At 52.2% G+C, this 23,257-nt stretch overlaps 3 protein-coding genes across 7 annotated transcripts; 2 read left to right on the top strand and 1 right to left on the bottom strand.

Annotated features, from left to right (window-relative positions):
- The first annotated feature begins 970 nt into the window (after window positions 1–970).
- C1H10orf95 (chromosome 1 C10orf95 homolog) lies at window positions 971–1,615 on the top strand. The gene has a single exon (XM_038317952.1). It carries the CDS (start codon window positions 971–973, stop codon window positions 1,613–1,615), a length of 645 nt encoding a protein of 214 aa, XP_038173880.1.
- Window positions 1,616–10,955: 9,340 nt separating this feature from the next.
- Cuedc2 (CUE domain containing 2) lies at window positions 10,956–19,066 on the top strand. Of its 4 annotated transcripts, none has more exons than XM_038310839.2 (9): window positions 10,956–11,074; window positions 16,803–16,886; window positions 17,610–17,753; window positions 17,839–17,900; window positions 18,038–18,111; window positions 18,198–18,380; window positions 18,499–18,560; window positions 18,638–18,698; window positions 18,772–19,066. In XM_038310839.2, exons 2-9 carry the CDS (start codon window positions 16,813–16,815, stop codon window positions 18,916–18,918), a joined length of 807 nt encoding a protein of 268 aa, XP_038166767.1. In that variant the 5' UTR covers window positions 10,956–11,074; window positions 16,803–16,812; the 3' UTR covers window positions 18,919–19,066. The 4 variants fall into 4 exon arrangements, with proteins under 4 accessions (XP_038166767.1, XP_038166761.1, XP_038166742.1 ...); XM_038310833.2 differs by having other exon boundaries at window positions 18,017–18,111; XM_038310814.2 differs by having other exon boundaries at window positions 17,984–18,111.
- On the bottom strand, window positions 17,245–21,349 carry Fbxl15 (F-box and leucine rich repeat protein 15). Of its 2 annotated transcripts, XM_038310791.1 has the most exons (7): window positions 21,239–21,326; window positions 21,014–21,143; window positions 20,696–20,849; window positions 19,973–20,478; window positions 19,327–19,510; window positions 19,073–19,150; window positions 17,245–18,856 (listed from the first exon to the last, which is right to left on the bottom strand). In XM_038310791.1, exons 2-7 carry the CDS (start codon window positions 21,064–21,066, stop codon window positions 18,833–18,835), a joined length of 999 nt encoding a protein of 332 aa, XP_038166719.1. In that variant the 5' UTR covers window positions 21,067–21,143; window positions 21,239–21,326; the 3' UTR covers window positions 17,245–18,832. The 2 variants fall into 2 exon arrangements, with proteins under 2 accessions (XP_038166719.1, XP_038166728.1); XM_038310800.1 differs by lacking the exons at window positions 17,245–18,856; window positions 19,073–19,150 and having other exon boundaries at window positions 19,164–19,510; window positions 21,014–21,349.
- Window positions 21,350–23,257: the final 1,908 nt, after the last annotated feature.

Here is a 23,257-nt window from a genome sequence, read left to right as displayed (position 1 = left end):
TGCACGAGGCTGTGGACCATCTCGTAGGTGCTGGGACTTTATTATAAAGGGATGGAAGTGTCCAATGTTCTGAGGAGTGCATGTATAAGTTCAGGCTACTGCCTTTCGCTTGGGGTCACTGGGCCCTAGGTTCCTGCTCCGCCTACACACTGGCTGGCTCCCAGCCAGCTCAAGGTGTTTCTCTTTGCCTAGCAACAGGGAGGTGTGGCTGCAGCAGGCATGGAAGGGAAGAACACAACTGAAAAGCTCTTTCCTGGACTGTTCTGGTTCTGCCAAAGGCTGGAGAAAAATCCCGCTAGGCTGAAGGAGGCAAGTGAATGGGAAGAGTTAAAGGGAAATCATACCAGGGGCTGAGGGCTTGAAAAGCCTGGGTACCTGAGGGGTTGCTTCTTTGGGGACAGAGTCTCTCGTAGCCCAGGCTGCTCTCAAACAGGCAGAACCTGAATTCCTGGTCTTCCTGCCTCTACTCCAAGAGTCCTGGGACTACGGGCTGGGTCTGGTGGGATCGAACCCTGGGCTTTGGGCATGTTAGGCACTCTATTAACAGATCTACATTCCCAGTCCTGGAATAACAGATGAGAAGGTGGGGAGCTGAATGCCTGACTCAGGGAAGGTTGCTGAAAGCCATCAATCAGACACGCAAGACCCAGGCCATGAACCAGAGCCCGGAAATAGCGACTTGTGGTGGTTAAGAATTATGTACCCAGCCGGACGGCACGCCTTTAATTCCAGCACTCGGTTGGTAGAGGCAGCAGGATCTGTGTGAGTTCGAGGCCAGCCTGGGTCTAAAGAGCAAGTTCCAGGGTAGGCTTCAAAGCTACACTGAGAAACCCTGTCTCGAAAAACAAAGAAACAAACAAAAAAGAATTATGTATAAAAAAAAAAAAACAAAGAAACAAACAAAAAAGAATTATCCATCCACAGGTCTGGACACAGTAAAAATGCTTGCCTCCTGAGTGAGGTTCAGATCATGTACTCCTACGTCTGCCTGCCGCCGGGGGAGGGCATCTGGCCTCGGCTGCAGTCCCTCACCTACACCTACCTGCCCGCTCCCCTGCTGCTGCCGCCCATCCAGACTCACAACTTCTGCAGCCGGCCGGCCGGGCTGAGCGCGGCCCCGCGTGAATTTCACTGCTTCTACGGTGCGACCCTGGTCTCCACGCCGCCCTGGTGGCTCTGCCCGCAGCCGGATGCCGCGACCCTTGGCTCGTCGTTCCCCGCGGCCGGCGCGCCAGCACCATCCCAGCCCGCGCCCGACGCCGAGCGCCGGGGACAGTGGCCCGAGGGCGGCAGCCTGCAGCTGCAGCTGCGCTGGGGACGCGTGGAGCGCACGCGGGGACCGCCGCTGCCGCTGCCAGACGCGGTGCGCCGCGAGCTTCGGCGCGTGTACGGCACCTACCCACGCACCGACGTGCGCGTCACCCGGCGCGGCGGCCAGTTCCTGCTGCAGGCTGCGCCGCGCGTGGGCGAGCCCGAGTACCAGGTGGCGCGGAGGTTAGTGCGCCGGCCGGCAGGCGGTGACGACGACGGGGACGGCGGGGACAGCGGGGACAGCCGGGCCGCTCCCGAGGCGGTGCAGCGTGGCCGCCCCAAGAAGAAGCAAGGTCTGCGCTGAGCGCCCCACCGCGCCTGTGCGCCTGCCGGCCCCAACTATGGTTTCTCTTGAGTGAAACCCGCTCGACGGTGCGGGAAAGGAGAGAAGGGGTTAACGTCCAGAGGGTCTTGGGGTGAAAGCAGCACCTACATGCTTCTCCTCTCCGCCTTTAGCCGTCTGTGTGGGCCCCGCTTGCCCTCCTCTTGCCCTTGCACCACAAGACCCCACTGTGCAAGCCACAGCAGTCCCCAGTTTAGGAAGGGAAGTAAATAAGTGGTAGAAGTCTAGTGTTCACTGCGAGGTAGTTTTTTGTTGGTTTATTTTTCAATTTTTTTTTTTTTTTTCGAGACAGGGTTTCTCTGTGGCTTTGGAGCCTGTCCTGGAACTAGCTCTTGTAGACCAGGCTGGCCTCGAACTCACAGAGATCCATCTGCCTCTGCCTCCCGAGTGCTGGGATTAAAGGCGTGCGCCACCACCGCCCGGCAGTTTATTTTTCAAGACAGGGTTTTTCTGTGTAGTCTTGACTGCTCTGGAACTCGCTCTGTAGGACAGGTTTGCCTCACCGTCCAGCTTTTAACTGTTCGGAAGTTGGCATTTTGCCATCTACTCCGTGCGTCCTCTGACCCCGGGCTTCAGCAGCACCTCCGCAGTGCACACTCGATGATCTTCTAGACTCATCTGCCTGGACTTCCAGACCTAGGGTGGTTTCGGAGTGTGGGAGTAACTGGGAAATGTCACCTGTGAGCTAGGTTTAGAGCTGGTTCTGACGTTTTCCTAGCCATGTGTCACCTCTCTGAGCCCCTCAACTATCACATTTGTAAAACACATAAAATTAGCTTACCTAGATGTTCAGAGGAATGCCATTCTTTTATCCTTTTTATTATTTATTATTTGTTTTTATTTTATTTTATTTTTGAGATAGGGTTTCTTTGCATAACAGCCCTAGCTGTCCTGGAACTTGCTTTGTAGACCAGGCTGGCCTCAAACTCACAGAGATTTGCCTGCCTCTGCCTCCAAATGCTGGGATTAAAGGCTTGTATCACCACGCCGGGTTTATCCCAATTCTTGTTAACGTTCTTTAGTTTTGGGGCTGGAGAGATAGCTCAGTGGTTAAGAGCATTGACTGTTCTTCCAGAGGACCTGAGTTCAATTCCCAGCAACCACATGGTGGCTCACAACCATCTGTAATGAGATCTGGCGCCCTCTTCTGGCTTGCAGGCATACATGGAGGCAGAATGTTGTATACATTAATAAATAAATAAAATCTTTAAAAAAAACATTTAGTTTTGTAATAAAGAAGATCTTGCTATTTAACCCTGGCTGACCTCAAACTGGCAGCAATTCTCCTGCCTCAGCCTACTTGGGGATTATATATGGGACCACACTTACTAGTTTTTTCCCTCAGAAATGGAGCTGGGTGGTGGCGGCGCATGTCTTTAGTGCTGTATTTTAGTAGTGTTGTTGATGGGCTTGATGGAGAACACCTTTAATCCTGGCACTCAGAAGCAGAGGTTTGCAGATCCTGATCTCTGTAAGTTCCAAACTAGAGCCAGGGCTACATAGTAAGACCGTAAAACCTTATCAGAAGTGTGTGTGTGTGTGTGTCTGTGTCTGTGGATTGTGTATGCATGTCAGTGTAGGTTGTAGGTGTCCGAGGAGGCCCCACTCCTCAGCCAACTTGCCGCGTACTGCGCCCCCGTGTCTGCGTTTGGTGCGCTTAAACCCTGTTACCGAGCTTCGGGCAAGGGGCTGGAAGTTAAAATACACAGACACACACACAGACAGAGAGACAATGACACGGATCATCCTTGAATTCCTCAAGAATGCCCCCTTTAGAGCCGGGCGGTGGTGGCGCACGCCTTTAATCCCAGCACTCGGGAGGCAGAGGCAGGCGGATCTCTGTGAGTTCGAGACCAGCCTGGTCTATAAGAGCTAGTTCCAGGACAGGCTCCAAAGCTACAGAGAAACCCTGTCTCGAAAAACAAAAAAAAAAATGCCCCCTTTATTGTGTTCAGGGGCAGATTATATAGAGATACCCACGCCCCAGCCAAACCCACCAGAAACCACTCTGCCATCAGGAACTCCTGAAGGTCTTGTGCTCAGAGCAGCTGTAGGCACTCAGATCAGGGGATTACAAGAAATTCAGTATCTGGGGTCTCACTGCTCCCAACGCCAACTTTTTTTTAATTAACTTATTTTTATTTATGTACACTGGTGTTTTGCCTGCATATATGTCTGTGTGCGGCTGTCAGATCTTGGAGTTACACAGTTGTTGGCTGCCAGGTAGGTCCCCACCCACCTTGTTTTTTGAAACAGGGTTTCTCACTGGAATCTGGGGCTTACCACTATGCTAGAACTAGTAGGAGCCAACCATCTTCTTCCTCTTTCCACACCACAGTGCTAGGGGGATAGGCATGACCAGTATGCCTGGCTTTTTACGTGGGTGTTGAAGTTGTAACTCAGGCCCTGTTGGTATACACACACACACACACACACACACACACACACAATGAATAAACTATAAGTAAAATATCAAAAACAAAAAAACCTCTGGCAAAAAGCTGAACATGGCATATACCTTTAATCCCAGCAGCCAGGAGGCAGAAGCAGGGGGATTTCTGTTTTAGGCCAACATGTCTACAGAGTGAGTTCAAAGCTACACAGATAAGCCCTATCTCAAAACAAAACAAACAAAAAGTAAAATGTTTAAAAAAGAAAAAGATGGAAATAATTGAGGGGATTTGGCAGAAAAGGAATATAATTTTTGTTTGTTTGCTTTTTCAAGACAGGATTTCTCTGTGTAGTTCTGGCTGTCCTGAAACCAACTCTGTAGACCAGGCTGGCCTCAAACTCACAGAGATTCACCTGTCTCTGCCCCCAGAGTGCTGGGATTAAAGGTGTGCAACACCACTGCCCGCTATATTACTATAATAAAAGAGGTTTCAAAAATAAATTCTATATAACTGTCACTGATTTTTTCATATTTTTTATTTTTGAGATGGCATCTTACTGTATAGCTTTTGCTGACCTAGAATCTGCTTTATAGACCAAAATGGCCTTGAACCCACAAGAGATCTGCCTGCTTCTGCTTCTGCCTCTCAGGCACTAAGATATTTTTTATCATGTCTGGATATTGTAGCAGGCTTTCTTTTGGGCCACCAACCAGCTCCCAAATCATGACACGAAGACTTAATATTAATTATGAATGCTCTACATTATCTTATGCTCGTCCCACTCGCTCTTTTTTTAATATTTATTTATTTATTATGTATACAATATTCTGTCTGTGTGTATGCCTGCAGATGGTTGTGAGCCATTATGTGGTTGCTGGGAATTGAACTCAGGACCTTTGGAAGAGCAGGCAATGCTCTTAACCTCTGAGCCATCTCTCCAGCCCCCTCCACTAGCTCTTATAACTGAATTTAGCCTTTTTCATTTTATGTTTTGCCTCAGAGCTGGTTACCTTTCATTCTGTATGTCTACATTCACTGCTTCCTCTCTGGCTAGCTGGTGGCTAGCTGGCCCTGGGTGTTTCTCTCTCTCTTTCTCCCTTGTTCTCTCTCTCCTCTCTGGAGCCTAGAGTCCTCCTCCTATCGCTCCACTGCCCAGCTACTGGCCGGTCAGCTTTTTACTGGACCAATCAGGTGCCTTAGGCAGGCAAGGTAAAACAGCAACACATCTTTACATAGTTAAACTAATATAACACATGTTTGCCTAGTTAAACAAATATTCCACAATAGAACGTTTTTTATTTTTACATTCATACACTCACATGGCATACACACTTATGGAAGTCAGAACAATTTTTGGTAAGCAGTTCTCTCCTTCTACCATGTAGATTCTAGAACTAGAAACTCTGATAGCAAACAATCCTACCTGATAAACTGTATCCCCAGCCTTTGGTTTTATCTATTTTTATTTTATTTTAGTGTGTGTGTGTGTGTGTGTGTGTGTGTGTTGTGCATCTTGTGTATGTCTAGTGCCCTCCAATACCAGGAGAGGGCATTGGGTCCTCTGGGTGCTCTTTCCCCCACTTTTTTAAAGGACAGCATCTTATTGTGTATCCCCGACTAGCCTAGAATTCCTATGTAGGACTCAGCTGGTCTCAGAGAGTTCTGGCTCCCGAGTACTGGGATTAAAGGCATGTGTCTCCATAGCTAGGTCAAATCACACTTTGAAACAAATGAAGTTTTCAAATAAATGGTGAGCCCCACACCAACATAACATATTCCCTGCATTCTGTCTGCTCCTTTTCCCTCTTCTTGGGTCTTTCACCCGCCCTGCCAGTATTGCTCCTGGCTTCACAGTGTGCTCCACCCTCTCCCTGGCATACTGAAGGAGGAAGACCCCTACTGCAGGTTTCAGAGAAGGACATTGCTTCTCAGCAGAACCCAGCACCATCACACTCCACTCCCAGCCCTGCAGGGAACTTCCTTGTTTGAGCTCCTTTTTGAACTTAACTTTTAAAGCACAGGACTCATAAAACCCAGACCGCCTGAGATCTTACAGTTCATTTGCTCTTCAAGACTCCCTGTCTCAATATTCATCCCATCAGGACTCCAGAATTACAAGAGGGTGTTCATCCACAGTCACATCGTAGGTGGAAATACAGAATTCCCAGCTCCCTGGAGGACCTGAGCACCCAAGCCCTGATCCTCACAGCTGCCTTCTCCTGGCCTGGCCCTAACACTGCTCAGCCCAAGGATCAGTGTGGAGCCCATCACACAGCAAGGCCTGACAGATAAATTTCAAGTCCCACTTCACTTGACAACTGCCCTTCCCACTGAATAATGCCCATTCTACTTAGAAAAGCCTAATGAACAAGGCACTAGCAAGATGGTTCAGCCCGTACAGGTATTGAGGCCTAGCTTAACTACTGATTTCAGTACCTCCACAAGCATGCTGTACCATGCATACTCCACACACACACACACACACACACACACACACACACACACCAAATAAATAACAAAGTGTCTTTTAAAGGACTAGAATAAGAACCATAGTCTCCCACACTTCTGAGGGCTTGCTCTGTGCCAGGTGCTATGCTAAAGTCCCGTGCAGCCATTTATCAATTCACTAAAGCTTATGCTCATAAAACTTTGATGTGGATATAATTATTATTTCCATTTACACACGAGGAAGCAGTCTGACCGTCCTATATAGGTTATAAAATGAGAATATGATCTGATTGACTTTAATCTCTAGGTCAAACTTCCTCATCATACACAAGACACATACACAAAATGCAAGGAATGTTTCTTGAGAGAACTGTCTCATGCAGAACCCTGGATTAGACGATACCAGGGCAAGGGGCTTATGGATCTACCCACTGAATAGGAACATGAGGAACTTGTACTGTTGGGAAGTTGGAAGAGGCTTCAAAAGACAAATAGAACTCTGCTAGAGAGTGATGGGAAAGAGGTAACCAAGAAGAGCCTAGCAGGAGACAGCAAGAGCGAGCATGGCAGCCGCAGGAGGAAGCAGCAGGCCGTCATCGAGACAGCAGTGGAAGATCAGCCCTGGAAGCTACGTCAGGCCATCATTCTGGAGGACTGACAGCGAACAGACACAGGCCGGATAGAGTGGAGCATGTCTGTAAACACTTGGGAGGTAGAGGCAGCAAGGTTAGTAGTTCAAGGTGATCCTTCAAGGCTATAGAGGTATCCTGGGCTATAGAAGGTCTTGTCTCAGAGCAGGGAAGAGGGTGGGGCAGACTGTTGGGAAGTCATGAAGCCTTTGAGCAGAAGAATACCCCAAGTTGATGTTATAAAGGGTTTGGCCAAGGAGCCTCCAGGAGCACCTGCTGGGCAGCTGTGGATGAGAACCATCCAGTTTCCTATAACTCTGGCATTGACGGGATAGCACAGCCGGGCACCAGAACTGAGTCCCTAGGGCATTTGCTAGCGCTCACAGCCTATGGAATTCAGTTCTCAGAGCCAGGTGGCTAGTGTTCCCTCAGTCTGGACGCCACCCTCAGAGTGCTCTTCTGTGAATTAATTTCACATTTATTTAGTGTGTGTGTGTGGTGTGGGTGTGTGTCTGCGCGCACAGGGTATGTGAGCTCAGATGGTTTTTCTGTTCCACCCTGTGAGTTTCTGAAGGGGCACCAGATTTTGTGGTAAGTACCTTGAGCCATCTCATTGACCCCCTTCTGTAAATGTTCCTTCCCCCAATCCCAAGTTGAGATTCAGGATGTAGCCTGGGATCTCAGAACACTTCCTACTCACTCAGTTGTGGGGTGCTGAGCTTGGAGCTGGAAATGGGATCCCACAGTAGAGAAATGGACAAGAGCTGGAGCCAAGCATGAGGGGAGGGGCTCAGGGTATACCAGGGATTGGACATTGCTGTGGGTTCTTTTATCGCCTGCCCAGATGTGTTCGTGCTGGGCCGGTATAGGGTTGAGAGGAGTGAGGGGGTGGGGGGGGGGGAGCCAAAACTTGCACCTGACTATCTGTAGTTAGTGGAGCTTCCTCAGCTAAGGGGGATTGCCAAGACAGTGGCTCAGGGGTGTTCTCCAGAAAACACGGTCCCCTTGAATGACATCTTGAGTGTTTGGGATAGTTGAGGGAAGGAGGAAGGCTTCCCTGGAATGCACTTCCAATTTCTGGAGAGGTAAATGACAGCTGGGTGCTATCCTCACAGATCCCTGGAGAGGGAAAGCCAAACCAGCAGACTCGGGAGTCACCCTCCCCACAGCCCTGCTGAATTCTGGCAAAGGAGCAGGACTTACCCACAGATCCTCTTCTCTGGCATCCCTGGGGCTGGATCTGCTAAAACCAACTGTGTGGCACTCCTTAAATAGGCCCTCCCCCTGCCCCAGAGCCCCACCCACCCTTGCAGGCTCTTCTGAGAAAGGAGGAAGGTGTGGGAGGGCCAGGCATGCTGTCTGCTGCCCGGAGAGCCCTTTCTGACCTCAAGCCAGAGCCAGGGACAACCCGCCCCAACCCATTCTTCCCAGTGTCCCCTTCCCTATTTTCAGTACCTGGATGCTCCTCCCATGCCTGGAGACCAGCCCTCTGGTTCTTTTGCTGTTCTGGATGCCAGGAACCTCTTACCCTGATGCTGAACTCAAACCTGATTCCTGGTTTTGAGGCAGGGGGCTGGGGAATTACTAGCATTGCATAAAACATAGGCTTCTAGTCTTTTCTGTCAATCAAGGAGACCCTGCAGCCTACATATATCACCTAAGGGAATATCAGAGAAGATGCACACTTGGCCTCCCCACCCCTGTGCCAGGGGTTTAAGCAGTACTCAGGGGAGTTGGCTCCCATTTTGGGGAAGGGAAAAGGAAGAACTTAGGGGACATAGAACCAGGAACTATGGGCAAGGTCGGGTTAGCTGTGGCATCTCTAGCAGATGTCCTTAGCCCAAGGGTCTCAACCCTTTTGTGGGTAGAATGACCCCTTTCCATGGGAGTCGCAAAACCATCAGGAAACACAGATATTAAATTACAATTCATAACAGTAGCAAAATTACAATTATGAAGTAGCACTAAAACTAACGTTATGGTTGGGGGGTCACCACAACATGAGGAACTGCATTAAAGGGTCGCAGCATTAGGAAGGTTGAGAACCCCTGTTCTAGAGATTCATGGAAATGCCACCTGACATTTTGTCTGTGGTAATCCCTTCCCTCTGCCCAACCTTCTTTCCTGGGGCCCCAGAACCTGACCTGGTCTGCACAGAGTTAAGTCTCCCCAGAATCTGAGTTAGGAATAGAGAGGCTCCCCTTAGCAACTTTTGGCATCATTCTTCCCTGAGAATTCAGGATGATCTTTCTGATATCTAGCTATATCTAATAGCCAGTCGGGCAAGAATCAGGGAGTTGCGGAGGAGGAAGACCCAACCTTGGAGTGGCTGCCGCAGGGGTCTTGGGTCAGAACTCAGCAGGCAGCCCTGCTGAGGAAACCTGTCAGTTCCGAGAATGGGGCTGGTAAGGCATGAACAGTCATCAGTATTGTGCAATGGGTAAAGGGGAGGAGGAAAGGGGACCCAAAAGGGAGGGCTGGCAGGGGCCTGGGGCTAAAGAGGGAGACCATCTGAGGCCTGCTTGGCTAGAGTTCAAAGTGGCTGTCACCCTACCTCTTATTAAGCCTGGCAGAGCCAGGCTGACAGCAGAGAGGCCAAGCCTGTTTCTCCATCTCCTCTTTCCTTCCCCTTCTCAGCAGCCACCCACCCTGCCAGGGAGGAGGGAGCCCATGGTGAGGGACACAGGTGAAGGAAGAAAGGCAGAAATCTCTTTTCTCCAGATCTTGGCTCTACTTCAGTCTCTAGGGAATGGGTCGTCACTTTCTCTCTGGGACCGAGTTTCTAGAGGCTAGCATTTCCTGGGTCCCTGGCACCCTACAGGCACTGAACAAAGGCTCCCCCTTGCTGATTGGGATGGGCCCTTCAACCATCGAAAGGGATTCTAGGGGGCTGGAGAGATGGCTCAGCGGTTAGGAGCACTGCCTGCTCTTCCAAAGGTCCTGAGTTCAATTCCCAGCAACCATATGGTGGCTCACAACCATCTGTAATGAGATTTGGTGTCCTCTTCTGGCCTGCAGACATACATGCAGACAGAATACTGAGAATACTGTACACATAATAAATAAACAAATCTTTAAAAAAAAAAGGAAAGGGATTCTAGGCACCCATTTTTTAGTTCAAAAGAAGGCATGCTTGTGGGCTTCCTCACAGGGTATTAGGGAAGCTGAGGCAGTAAAACAAAAAGCGGAAGCTGAGGCCTTACTAAGTCCTGGTGTGTAGCTGTCCTGTCTCTTCTAGGTTATTAGCCCTGCCAGTATAGGCAAGAGGGCACAGGGTGTGGAGGAGGTCTGCAAACAATCATGGATCTGGGCTCAGGTCTAGCCTCATTCCAAGCGTTTAATGTTCATTACGTTCATAAGACCCTGGAAGCCACCTCTTGGGAAGACATCAAGGAACAAAGGAGAGAGATACATGAGGTCCTGGAATTCAGGCCCTAAGAGCTGACTGAGTGACAGGACTTGAAGCCAGACTGAACACGAAGCGGGAGGTGCTGGAATTTGGGGGAGATCATTAGATTTTGCAGTAGGAGACACCACATCCAGTCGGGAAGCCGTGGAGATTGAAGAAGGGCGGGGGAGACAAGGAAGAGGAAAGGAATATCTATAGGATTTCCAGGTGAGGGTCCTAGGGGCGAGGAAATTAGGCGGGCAGGAAAGTCCTGGGTTCCTTCAGGAATAAATGCTGAAAGGTCCGGGACCTCTAGTGGACAAAAGAGAACAACTCAGTTACGCCTCTCTTCCCAAAACAAAGATGGCCGCCGGGGAGCCGGTCCGAAACACTAAGACATTGGAGAATGGGGAAAGAAGCCCCGCCCCGGTATGGGCAAATCGCCCTCCTCCAAAATGGCCACCACGGCATCTCTGGGCCCCGCCTTTGATCTCGTTGGTGGGACTAGGGGATAAGAACTGCACCGCGCGGGACTAGTCGCTGGCGGCGCCTGACGGAGCAGGTGATTTCCCCTCCAGCCCCGGGCCTAGGGCTAGGAGAGTCGCGGAGAGCATTGACACAGGGTACCCCTCCTCGCGTTCCTTATGGTACCCCCCGGGAGGGGGGTCGGCCGGACCCCTTTCTCTAATTGTCTCCCGTGGCCTGTATCGAGGACCATCTAGCTTGTTCAGGCCTATCTCGTCATGTGACTCACCCCTCCCAAGGCGGCTATTGCATCCCTGGGTTCTCAGGCCCCCTGTTCTGGACGCTTCTGAGTGCCCTGCTAACGGTTATAAAAAGCTCTTGCTTCAAGGGTCGGCCATCAATGAGATCCCATTTCCTGTGTTCACCTCCCAGGGTTTGTGCACCTGCCTGACGTTAGATGGCGGGATCCTTTGCTCCCCACAATGTCCTTGGGACCTCTAAGACTTGGCATGGGGATTAGGGTGAAATAGTTTTTGCTGGGGCTTTCGTTGCGCTGCATCATGACTTTATAGGGCAGGGAGAAATAGTGAAGACCTTTGGGCTAGACCCCTTACTGCTCCCTTAAACCTCCAGGACTTCCCACGTTGCTTCCCGGGAATTCTGCGTTCCCATGGCCTGCACTCAACACCCATTTAGTTCCTGTCCACTCCTGGGGAGTAGCGGACACTCCTTATCCTAAGCTAAGTTGCCCAGAGGATCCCTCTGGCCCTGCACCCTCTAATAGAGTGTCTAACAGATTCAGGCCTATATCTGGTCCTTTGGGGAGTCTCAAGCTATCCCAGGGCAGGGAGGATGGGCAGCTGTCCTGCTGAGCGGTGTTTGTAGAGGCAGAGGAAAAGATGTTTTGAGCAGGGAGAAAGGGGTAAGCAAAGATTCTGCTGTGGGTGAGACTGCCGGCTAGGCAGGAGAGGCCCAGAGTACAGGTTCGGGCCACACATTGGCGTCACGAGAGGTAGTGTAATAGAGAGGCTGCTGAAGCCAGGCTGCCTGTGTGTGAAACTGTCATTAACCTATCCCATGACCTTGGGAAAGTTTCTCACATTTTCAGTGTCTTCATTTCCTCCCAGGTACTGGGCATAATAGTATCCACATTTCAAGGCTGTTACTGGGATTAAGGAAGTTAATGCATTGCTCTATACGCAGTCAGTAGACACTTGGTAATGATCAGAACAACTGTTTGTGTTTAATGTTTTCCGATTTATTTCATTTCACATTTATCACCATTTTGTTTGCATGTATGCCTGTGTACCACGTGCACGCCCGGAACCCTTGACGGTCAAAAGAGAGTGTTGTATCCCCGGGGACTGGAGTTGTGAACAGTTGTGAGCTATGTCTGTGCTGGGAATCAAACTGACGTCTTCTGCAAGCACAGCCAGTGCTCTGACTGTTTCTCGGTCTCCAGCCCCCATCAGATGAGTTGTAGCAGGACTCACGGACAATGATTGTTACATTCCATAGGTACCATTGACTAGTGAGTTCTGATCAGAAAGTACTAGGTTCTGCGGTCTCTAACTGGAACTTCAAAAATCTTACGGAAATCCTGGGGTGCTGCTCAGGTTGACTTAGGAAGCCGATTTAGTCGTTCAGATCCTCCCCAGCTCCAGAACTATGGGGAGAAAATATTAGGAGGTGTTCTCAAGTAGGAGGGACATGTCAGGGAAAGCTGGGAGGAGAGGAAAGGGTGGGAAGAGAGACGTGACATGCTTTGAAATCTGAACCATGTTTGGTCAGTCGGAAAACTGGAGTAGATATGATGGTCTCTTAGCAGAACAGCCAGCCCCAGAGCCTCCGAGGAGGAAGGCTTTTCCTTTGAAGACAGTGAGGAATTTCCCAGTAACAACTTTGCAGCCCCTACACCTTGGTTAGAAACCCAGAGCCCTCACATTCATCCCCCAAAAAGCTTCCTTAGAAAGGGGGGTTTCATACAGCAGCAAGCGTCTTCACCCCTTCCCCCAGAGGTTTCCAGGCCACTGTCAACAGTCAGGATGTGAGGATGGGGTAGGTCTCTGTAGGGGGCTACCTCTATAGGACAGTTGCATGATGGGAGCTAGAGTGCCCGGGCTAAGGTGTTCAGTCCTGCACCGGGGCCTGTGGCTAAGGGCAGAGGGTGCTCATCTCCCTGGAGAGGCAGCAGCTACTCAGTCCTCCTTTTAAAGTTCCTTTTTGTGCGCTCACAGTCGCTCTGTTTTGCTGAAAGGACCGGGTCACTGGTCCAACCCATGAGGAAGTCTTGATATCTCTCATCCCCAGAGTTACCCCTAAATTAACACTGTAGTATTGCTGGGGACCCAGCTGAGGGTCCCACACAATCAAGTGCTGGATTTTTGGGAAAGGTAATAGGAAGTAACTATTACATTTGATGTTTGTTTGCTTGTTTATTTTTGAGACAGGGTTTCACTATATAGCACTGACTAGCCTGGAACTCACTATGTAAACTAGGCTGCTTTCAGTCACAGAGATCCACCTGCCTCTGCTTGCTGAGTGCTGGGATTAAAGGTGTGCGCCACCACATCAACATTTTGTAAAAGACTTACTTGTGTGTGTGTGTGTGTGTGTGTGTGTGTGTGGGACCGAAAGGGATGTCCGATCCTATTGGGTGCCTCTGAGTGTGGATGCTGACAAACTCTGGTACTCTGATAAAGCAGAAAGTACTTTGAACCAATGAATCATCTCTCCAGCCCCCACAATTGCATTTTTTAAAAAAGATTTATTTATTTATTATATATACACTATTCTGTCTGCATGTACACCTGCAGGCCAGAAGAGGGCGCCAGGTCTCATTACAGATGGTTGTGAGCCAGCATGTGGGTGCTGGGAATTGAACTCAGGACCTCTAGAAGAGCAGCCTATGCACTTTACCACTGAGCCATCTCTCCAGCCCCCACGGTTGCATTTTAAGTAGTTCATACAGCTGTTCTGGGGAGAAGGGCTTGCTGGGGAGATGGTAGCAGGAGGAGAGAGGTGTCAGGAAGCCCCTACAGGCAAGAAATAGTGCCAAGTGGCAGCCAAGGGGATGAGGAAGGTGTGGGCCTAGGGAGATGTGTCAGTGGGGAAAGTGTGTACTGTGTGAGCCTGAGGGCCTGAGTTCGGATCCCTAGCACCCACATTAAAAACAAAAACAAAGCAAACAAACAAAACATAAAAGCAGGTATAGCCAGGCGCAATAGTACCTGCCTTAAATCCCAAACAGAGGCAGGAGGATCACTGTGAGTTCAAGGCCCTATTGGTATACATAGTTAGTTTCCGGACATCCAGGACTAAATAGAGAAACCCTGCCTCAAAAACAAACAGAGTCACAACAGGTATGGAGGTGCAAAGCTGTAACTCCAGCACTGGGGGCTCAAGACAGGAGTGCCGTGGCCAGCCGGAAAAGCTGAAATGGAAGGCTCCGAATTCATCCCTCTGAGTTCAAGACCATTCTGGGCTGCATAGAGAATTCTAGGACAGCCAGGACTATAGAGACACTTTATTTGTTTGTTTGTTTGTCTGGCTATCTGTCTATCTATTTATCTATTTTTAAAATTTATTTCTTAATTATGGATACAGAGTTCTTCCTGCATATATCCTTGCAAGCCAGAAGAGGGCACCAGATCTCATCATAGATGGTTGTGAGCCACCATGTGGTTGCTGGGACTTGAACTCAGGAACTCTGAAAGAGCAGTCAGTGCTCTGAACCTCTGAGCCATCTCTCCAGCCCCTAGAGATACTATTTTAAACAAACAAACAAAAAGGGAAGAGAAGTGTTCGAAGCAGACAGCCTGATGTCAATCTCTGGCTCCATATACACACTGCAGTAGCAAGACCCACCCATGCACCCACACTACACACCAAGTAGATGTGTTAGAGAATAATCAAGGTTTGGTAACTAATTGGCTGATGAAGCAAGGGATAGAGGGCTGTCATGGTGAATTCCTAGGCTGTTAGCTGGAGAGCTATGTCTGAATATTCATTTAGGGAGGATACTCCCAGAAGATAAATGTACTTGAGAGGGGATTACTTAGGGAATGCGAAGTGTGAGGCCCCTGGAAGCGTCCATGTGGTGGTGTCAGTGAGGTAGAGCCACCACCTGGCAGCTCAGGGGCTGAACTAGAGGACTGAGCATCTGAGAACTGGTGACACACAGTTGGCGCCAAAGGATGGGCCCAGGTGAGACCCTGCAGAGAGAAGGCAGCAGGGCAAGGAGAATAGTGGCCTTGAGTCAGAGGGCCGCAGAGGGGGCACAGAGGCAGGGACCAGGAAAGAAGTCCCTGAGCCTGAGGGGGAGGACGCCAGAGGCTGTGAGCTCAGGATTGTGGGTGGTGGTGCACATAATGACCGAAACTATACACACAGTGCTCAAGACCAAACTCCGGAGTTATGTGATTCAACCTCATAGACCAAAAGCTAAAAAGGAATTAGTAACCTTAGCATGAGAAATTAAGGAAAATATGGTATATTCAGTAGGAGTTGGTTAGATTGCTTGGGTCCAGGGAAGGGTGAGGGAAGGCAAAATCAAGGGTAGTCCCATGCTTCAGATGTAGTAACTGAATGAGGGGTGTGTATGTGCAGGGGGTGTGAGGTGTGTGAGTGAGGGGTGTGTATGTGCAGGGGGTGTGAGGTGTGTGAGTGAGGGGTGTGTATGTGCAGGGGGTGTGAGGAGGGTATGAGTGTGGGCTGTTGGTTTCTGAGATTCCTCTAGAGCCTTCCAAATGAGAAGATTGGCTAACATTTGGTTCTCTGGGTCTTGAGCCACTCTTACCATCTGTGCATTCCTGACTCCCAAATAGAGTTTGGGGGAGTCAAAAGTATGGAGATGGGGGCTGGAGATCTGTCTTGGAGTTAAGAGCACTTGTTGCTTTTGGAATGGACAACAGGTTCAGTTCCCGGCACCCACATGGTGTCTTAAAATCTTTTGAACTCCAGTTCTAGTAGATCTGGCGCCCTCTGCTGGCGCCCTCTGCTGACGCCCTCCATGAGTACCAGGCATGTACCTCTGTGTCCTTACATAGATGCATGCAAACACGCATGCACAGAAAATAAAAATAATAAAGCTTTAAAAAAAGCTTGTAGATGAATTAAGCCAGAAAGTATATACCTAGCACCTGCTGAATACAGACATTTTCCTAGACACTAGGAACCACCAAAGAATAAGGGAGCCAGCAGGTTGGAGGAATAGCAGGGGCAGTGGGGCGGAGAGAGAGGAGGGAGTGGTGATTTAGAAGTGGGCAAGGGCCGGACTGTGTGGTATTCCACAGGCTGGGGGATGACAAAGGTCTTATGGTTCAGGCTGCTGGAAAGGCTGGGTTTGGGCAAGAGGAAAGAATCGATGTAGGACTTCCCCTCCTTATGGGCTCCTGAATCAGAAAAAAAAGTCCCTTTGTACAAAGGGTGGGTGGCCAGTCATGGATGGGGGAAGGGCTGTGCTTGGTCCTGAGACCTCCTTACTTTGGGGGCTGGACAATGGGGCCTTGTGATTGGCGTTGGGGGCCAAATAGCCCCCTCAGTGATGAGATTCCTTAGCCAGGAAGCATGTGACCCTTCTTGCCACAGGAGATGGGGGAAGGGCCCAACTCCCTTTGGAAGCCTTTAGAGACAGTGCTGTACCCTGTCTGGGGCTGGAGGAAGTAGAAGTGGGTGGCTCGGGGATTGACTGACTCTGCTTGCAGCAGCTGGGGGGGCAGTGCCAACAGCTGGTTCACCCTCAGAGGAGGGACTGCTGCCCCCCCCCCCCGCCCAGTGGGTGGAAGCAGCCCAGAGACCTGACAATTCTGTCTTGTGTTCTTTAGAAGAGACAGCATGGAGTTGGAGAGCATTGTCAGTTCTGCCCTCCTTGCCTTTGTGCAGACACACCTCTCAGAGGCCGACGTCAGGTAAGGGCTGCTCCTTCAGGAGCAGGCCAGTTCAGAGGGGTTGCAGACAATATTCTCTGCACTGGCCGATGAAAAGGTGCTTACAAAGTATTCAGCCCAGTCTGAGGTGGAACTGACCCAGGTCCTCTGCAAGGATAGCGAACACTCTCTGAGCGGTAGTGGCATAAACCTTTAATCCTGCACTGGGGAGGCAAAGGCAGGCAGATCTCTGTGAGTTCAAGGCCACCCTGGTCTACAGAGTGAGTTCTAGGACAGCCAGGGCTACACAGAGGAAATCCTGTCCTGAAAAACTAAAGAAAAAAAAAAATAGAGGAATTCTTAACCATGGAGCCATCTCTCCAACCCCCCTTTTGTTTTCAAGATTATGTCTGTGTATGTAGGTGCCCACGAGGCCAGAAGAACTGGGTGTCAGATACCAGGGAGCTGGAAGGATAGGCAGCTGTGAGCTAATTCATGTGGCTTGGGTGAACTGAACCTGGGTCCTCCCAAGAGCAGCAGGTGCTCTTAACTGCTGAGCCAATTCTCCTGCCTGGGAAGAGCTGATTTTTATTTGCTTAGATGGTCTCTCTCACACTGTCATCTGTATTGGACTGGTTGAAAACCAAAGCTGAAGGAATGGGAGGAGATACTCTGGCACCCATGGAACTGAGGACGGAAGTCAGACTAGGTGGGGATGCTGAAAATATCCAGGTTCCTAGACAGTGAACTTTTTCTTTCCCACAGTGGCTTGGATGAGGTCATCTTCTCCTATGTGCTGGGGGTCCTGGAGGACCTGGGCCCCTCAGGCCCCTCAGAGGAGAACTTTGATATGGATGCCTTCACGGAGATGATGGAGGCTTATGTGCCTGGCTTCGCACACATCCCCAGGTCGGGCCTGGCGGGGTGAGAAAGAGATGGAGGCTGGCTGGGGTTGGGATGGAGCGATCCCCTCACCACCTTCTTTACCTTTTAGGGGCATGGTAGGGGACATGATGCAACAGCTGTCATCGCAGCTGAGTGACGCTCGGAACAAAGGTGAGTGTGGGGCTCTGACATCTGGAGGACTCCACCCCCACCCCAAGCCCTGGCAAATCCGATACCCTCTCTGCCTCTTGAAGAGAACCTGCACCCACAGAGCTCCTGTGTCCAAGGTCAGGTGCCCATTTTTCCAGAGACCCTGAGGCAACCGGAAAAGCTCAGAGAAGAGACCAGATCTCCTGCTGCTACTGGGGACACCCAACATAAGGTACTAGTAGAAGAGGGGGTACCCATGAAGGACTGTGGGGTAGTAAAGGAAGGAGTGTGGCCTACAGTTACCATTTGTGCCCACAGGCAGCTGGTTCTGAGGAAGAACTTCTTCCGGGAGTAGATGTCCTCTTGGAGGTATTCCCTACCTGTTCTGTGGAGCAGGCCCAGTGGGTGTTGGCCAAAGCTCGGGGGGACTTGGAAGAAGCAGTGCAGATGCTGGCAGAGGGCAAGGAAGAGGGGCCTCCAGGCTGGGACGGCCCGAGTCAGGTACCCTCACTCAGCCCCCCCCCCTCAGCTCCATCATGTCTTAAGACCCCTCCCTCCCTGTCCTCATGTTTCCCCTGTTGATGCCACCGCACCTAGAATAGGTCTCCCATATCTGCAGGACTTGCCCAGGCGCCTCAGAGGCCCCCAAAAGGATGAACTGAAGTCCTTCATCCTTCAGAAGTGAGTCTGGGCTGGGCTGGGCTGGACCCGAGGGTCTTCCCGGGTGGCTGGAGCTTCACGTAGCCAGTGTTTGGCAGGTACATGATGGTGGACAGTGCAGAAGATCAGAAGATTCACCGACCCATGGCTCCCAAGGAGGTAAGAGTTGGGGGTGTGGGATGAGGGGTACTGACCCGTGATTTCAGTCACTCACTGCCTGATTCCCTGACAGGCTCCCAAGAAGCTGATCCGATATATTGACAACCAAGTAGTGAGCACCAAAGGGGAGCGATTCAAAGACATGCGGAACCCCGAGGCTGAGGAGATGAAAGCCACATACATCAACCTCAAGCCAGCCAGAAAGTACCGCTTCCACTGAGGCCCTGTCTGGACTCTGCCGAGCCTTCCAGATCCCAGAGGGATGCAGTCTCCCGTCCACCCCACTGCCCCTTCTCTATTTCCTTGTTCTAGTGTTAATCTATTCTTGGAGCTGCCTTCATGAGCACAGTAAAGGTGGTCCAAGGAAAGAGTACCTTCATTCCGGTCATTCCTGCCACCGGGGCAGGAAGAGTTACACGTCTGTCTGACCTTCTGATCCTAGCTGCTGTCCCCTGTGCACCAGACAAGAAGGGGTAAAAAGCTCTTTATTTGAAATTCCAGGGCGGGGCAGGGTTTGTCACAGGCCTCTTAACCCCAGGCCCCTCCAGTTCAGTTTCCCAACAGCTCAGTGTCAGGCCCCGGCTACACAGTCCAGCTGTGCTCCCACCCCAAGGAAAGTCCGTTAGACCTGCAGGTTGACAAAGGGTGCGAATCCTGCCATGTCCTGGAGTAGCACCAGGGCCTGGTGCAGCGGGGGTTCCACGTCGATGTCCACACCACGTTTCCACAAGCGGCTCAGGCTGGGCTCGGCCACGTGGTGGCAGTGCCGCACCCGCAGCGAGCGCAGCGCCGGGCAGTACTCTGCCAGGGTCCTGAGGGAGGAGCAGGGTGATGCTAGGTGCAGGGGCCCCTCTCGCGTCGAGGGGGCTGCCCACTAAACCTGCAGCTGGCTCCTGCAAATTCTAGTTTTCCCTCCGGCTCAGGGTCTGCTCTTCTTTACAGTACCCTAAGGAGGAGGGCGGAATGGAATTACAGACTCCAGGTGCTCACTGGGGGCTTCTGGTTCTGAGTGTACCAGTCCTTGGTTCTATCCCGCGTTTCAAGATTACCCTCCTTGGTTGCAGAAATGCCAGAAATCAACTTTATGTCACATCTCTCAGTGTGTCAATCTTGGTTCAGAAGTCCCTTTTTTTTTTTTTTTATTATAGGCTTTCTAGCCTAAAAAAAAAAAAAAATCCTAGAGATCTTTCTGATGGGTCTTTGACAAGTACAACCCGCCCGCCTACTCCTAGAGTGACTGCCCATCTCCCACATACTGGCCCATGCCCAGGCACCTGACACCGTCGCTTCCGACGCGAAGGCAGCCTGTGAGGTCGAGGTGCTCGAGTTGCGGGCAGTTTCGGGCCAACTCTTGGACTGCAGTGTCCCCCACATTGGCGTTGACAGCCAAAGAGAGGCTGCGGAGGCCTGCGCCGCGTTTCTGCGCAAGGTACACGATGGCCTCGTCCTTGAGCTGGCGACAGGCGGTGAGGTCTAGCTCCTCCAGAGCTGGGCAGCGGTCGGCTAGGCCACGTAGTGCCAGCCCGTCCACCCAGTCACAGTGAGCGAGCGAAAGGCGCTGCAGACGCGGGCAGCCCTCAGCCAGCGCCCCCAGCGCTCGGCGGCTCAGCTGGCCGCAGCCGGCCAGGGCCACGCTCCGGAGCTGCGGATTCCGTGCCAGGACTGGCACCAGATCCTCGTCCGACAGCCATTCGTGACACGGAGCCAGCGCCAGCTCCTGCAGCCCCTCGGCATCCCGCAGTAGCCGGGCTAACGCGGCCCGTGGAATCTGGGGCCCCACCTGCGGGCGGGAGGCGCCGAGACTCAGTCTGTCCCTGGGGCGGGACGCTGCCTGGCAACCGCCTACCTTGGGGACCAGTCACCTGCCCTCCCAGGAGAGAGCTCACGCTCGCGGAGCCCTGCTAGCCCCCTGGAGGGGCCGGGCTGGAGGCGGGGCGGGGGCGGGGCCACGCGGGGGTGGGGCCCACGCGGGGGCGGGGCTGCGGTGCCGGACTCACCTGAGCGGCGTCGAAGCGGCGCAGCCCCGCCAGGTGCAGCTGCACGAGCGCCCGGAAGGCGCGGCTGACGCGCTGCAGCCGGAGCAGCTGGCGCAGCGGGACCCAGGTCAGGACGTGCGGGAGCAGCACGTCTTCCCAGGGCAGATCCAGGAGGCTGCGAGGAAAGCGGCGATGACGTCTCCGGGCCGCTGTGACGTGCGAGTCAGTCTGTTATACCCCAGAGTCCCGGCTGGCAAGAGCGAGTCCAGGTCCGGCCAGGACTCCGCTGCCCTCCCGCGGGTCTCTTTTCCCTCCCTCGGCCCCTTCAGTGCTCGGTACCTGACAGCTCCCGGTTCTTGCTCCCCTCCGGACTGCTCCATTGGTGGCTCCATCGCAGGCTACTGCGCGTGCGCAGTAAGCTCTTCTAGCTTTGGCCTTGAAGCGGCTGCGGCGAGCCCGCCTCCTTGGTCTGGAGAGACAGACCGATTTAATCGAGTGCGGCCTCACTGAGAATCCTTATCGGAAAGCTTTTCGGATAGCCTCCGAAACTGAGGCAGGACGGACCAGCAATGTACCATCAGATGTCTTCGCAGCTACAGGGCTTGAAGCCCGAGGCTGTGCTTTCGGTCTCCGTTGCGGGCCAGTAGCTGCCTCTGAGTGGTGATGGGAGGAGCAGACAAGGCCAAAGGCGGAAGGGGTGGAGCCAGGACTCCTAGGTTACCGAGTGCCTCCCTCTGTCCTCTGGTCGCGTTTAAGCGACTTTGAGAAAAGAAAAGAGGGGGAGAGACTGCCCAGGTTCTAACTAACTGGTATGCAGTAATAAGTCATTGCCCACAGAATGAATTAAATGGGCGACGCTAAGGCCTTTCTTATCAAGCAGATTTGTTCAAACCTGCCATTCCTTGTGAATTGTGAAGTGCACACTCAATGCAGCCATCCCTTTCCAGTTCAGGACAGCGTGGGCCGGCCTTTTGCCTAAGGGAAAAGGGCTACCTGGGAGCAGCTGCGCTTCCTTTCCAGCGGTCCAGAGTCCGGGAGGAATGCGTGCTCAGCGCAAGCTACTAGCCTTGCTGCTTCTTGACTGGCCTGGATCAACTGTAGGGAGAGTGACGCCCCAAAGCTCGCAGCTCAGTCATTAGGCTTTCCTTTCACTGTGCCCCTAGATACTAATCTCAAGTCCCACTCTGAGGAACTCCTGGCGTAATGATTTCCTCCAGCATCCAAGGAGGGTGTGGGGCACGTGAAAGATCTTGCGCAGCGGCATCCTACATGGTTGCGCGCCCCTGTGCAAAGATTTCGACCGCTTCTTCAAATGAAAGCTGCTTCCCATCCGTTATCTCTCTCACCAGGGCTTTGGGCACCTTTGCATAGGCACGCAGGTCTGTCCATTTTAAAGATGGGCAAACCGAGGCTCTGGGGAGGAAGCTCCTTAACCAGCATCAAACGGAGCAAGGATAAAGGACCCAGATATCCTGGTTTTCCCAGAATCCCTTCCACACTACCTCATTACTCAGTGTAGCATGAAGGGAGAAGCCAGCCAGCACCGGAAAGGGCAGAAGAGGGTGAAGTTGGGTGAGAGGGTTGCTTCCTCTCCTCCTCAGCCTGCTTGGGGAAGGGGTAGCCTGGAAGGATCTCTGCAAAGATAGATGTGGGCGCGCACAACCTCCGGCCGCGCGCCTCCTCCCCCGCCCCTTTGTTCGCGCCTCTGCGCTTGCGCATTACGACAAATCTGGCGCTGTCCCCTTCAGCACCTCGCGGAACCCGCGTCACCCCTCCCCGCGGTGAGCCCCGCGCACCCCCGCCTCGAACATCCTCGCCCCCTCTGACCACCCGAACCGACCCTCTCTTCCTTTCGAGGTCATAACCTGCCGGCCCTGGCCTTCCAAAGGAGAATAGTTGCCATAGTAACTCGTGTGGCGTTTTCCTAAAATAGCCAGACCCTCTTCCACCCTGGCCAAGGGCACAAGGTTTGCCTGTGCTTCTCTTCCCAGGCTTCGGGTCATCCCTTCTAAAGTCTCGCTCCTGAAAAGGCGGGACGATTAACCTAAGCAGCAAGGAAGTTCTTCCTGGAGTCTGACTTATCCTTCCTCCGCACTCCGGGTGGGTGGTCAGGACAGGGACTCCGGGGTCTGCGGTTGGGAACCCCGAAGTGTTTAAGATTGCGTTCGTTTGACGATATCCCTTCCATAGTTGGTCTTCTGGTTTTAGGGGGCGGGTCCGGTCTACTCCCGTACCGTGTGGTTTGCGTGGCCGCGTGCTTGTGGGGGCGGGAGCGCGTGTGGCATGTAACAGGTCATGTGGCAGCCTCCTAGGGACACGCGTGGGGTCTGGAGCAGGACAGGCGTGTGCAGTTGGACCCTACGTGTGGTTCAGGAGATGACGGACGAGGGAGACCCGAACATGAGTGGGGTGGGGCATATGAGGGTTTAGGAAACAGAACCAGGGGGTCTCTGCACTCTCCCTTCCTCTGGTGTGAGTCTTAGGCAGTGACTAGGGGGCTGGCATTCTTTGGGACTCAGGGCCCTGGGAAAGAAGGGAGGGGGATTAGCGTTGCTTGAGCAGAGCGTGGGGAGGGGTGGAGGA

Source organism: Arvicola amphibius, chromosome 1, assembly GCF_903992535.2.
Source record: "Arvicola amphibius chromosome 1, mArvAmp1.2, whole genome shotgun sequence".
Lineage (NCBI taxonomy): Eukaryota > Metazoa > Chordata > Mammalia > Rodentia > Cricetidae > Arvicola > Arvicola amphibius.
The sequence above is the reverse complement of the archived record's forward strand: the minus strand, read 5'-3'. Positions and strand labels throughout refer to the sequence as shown.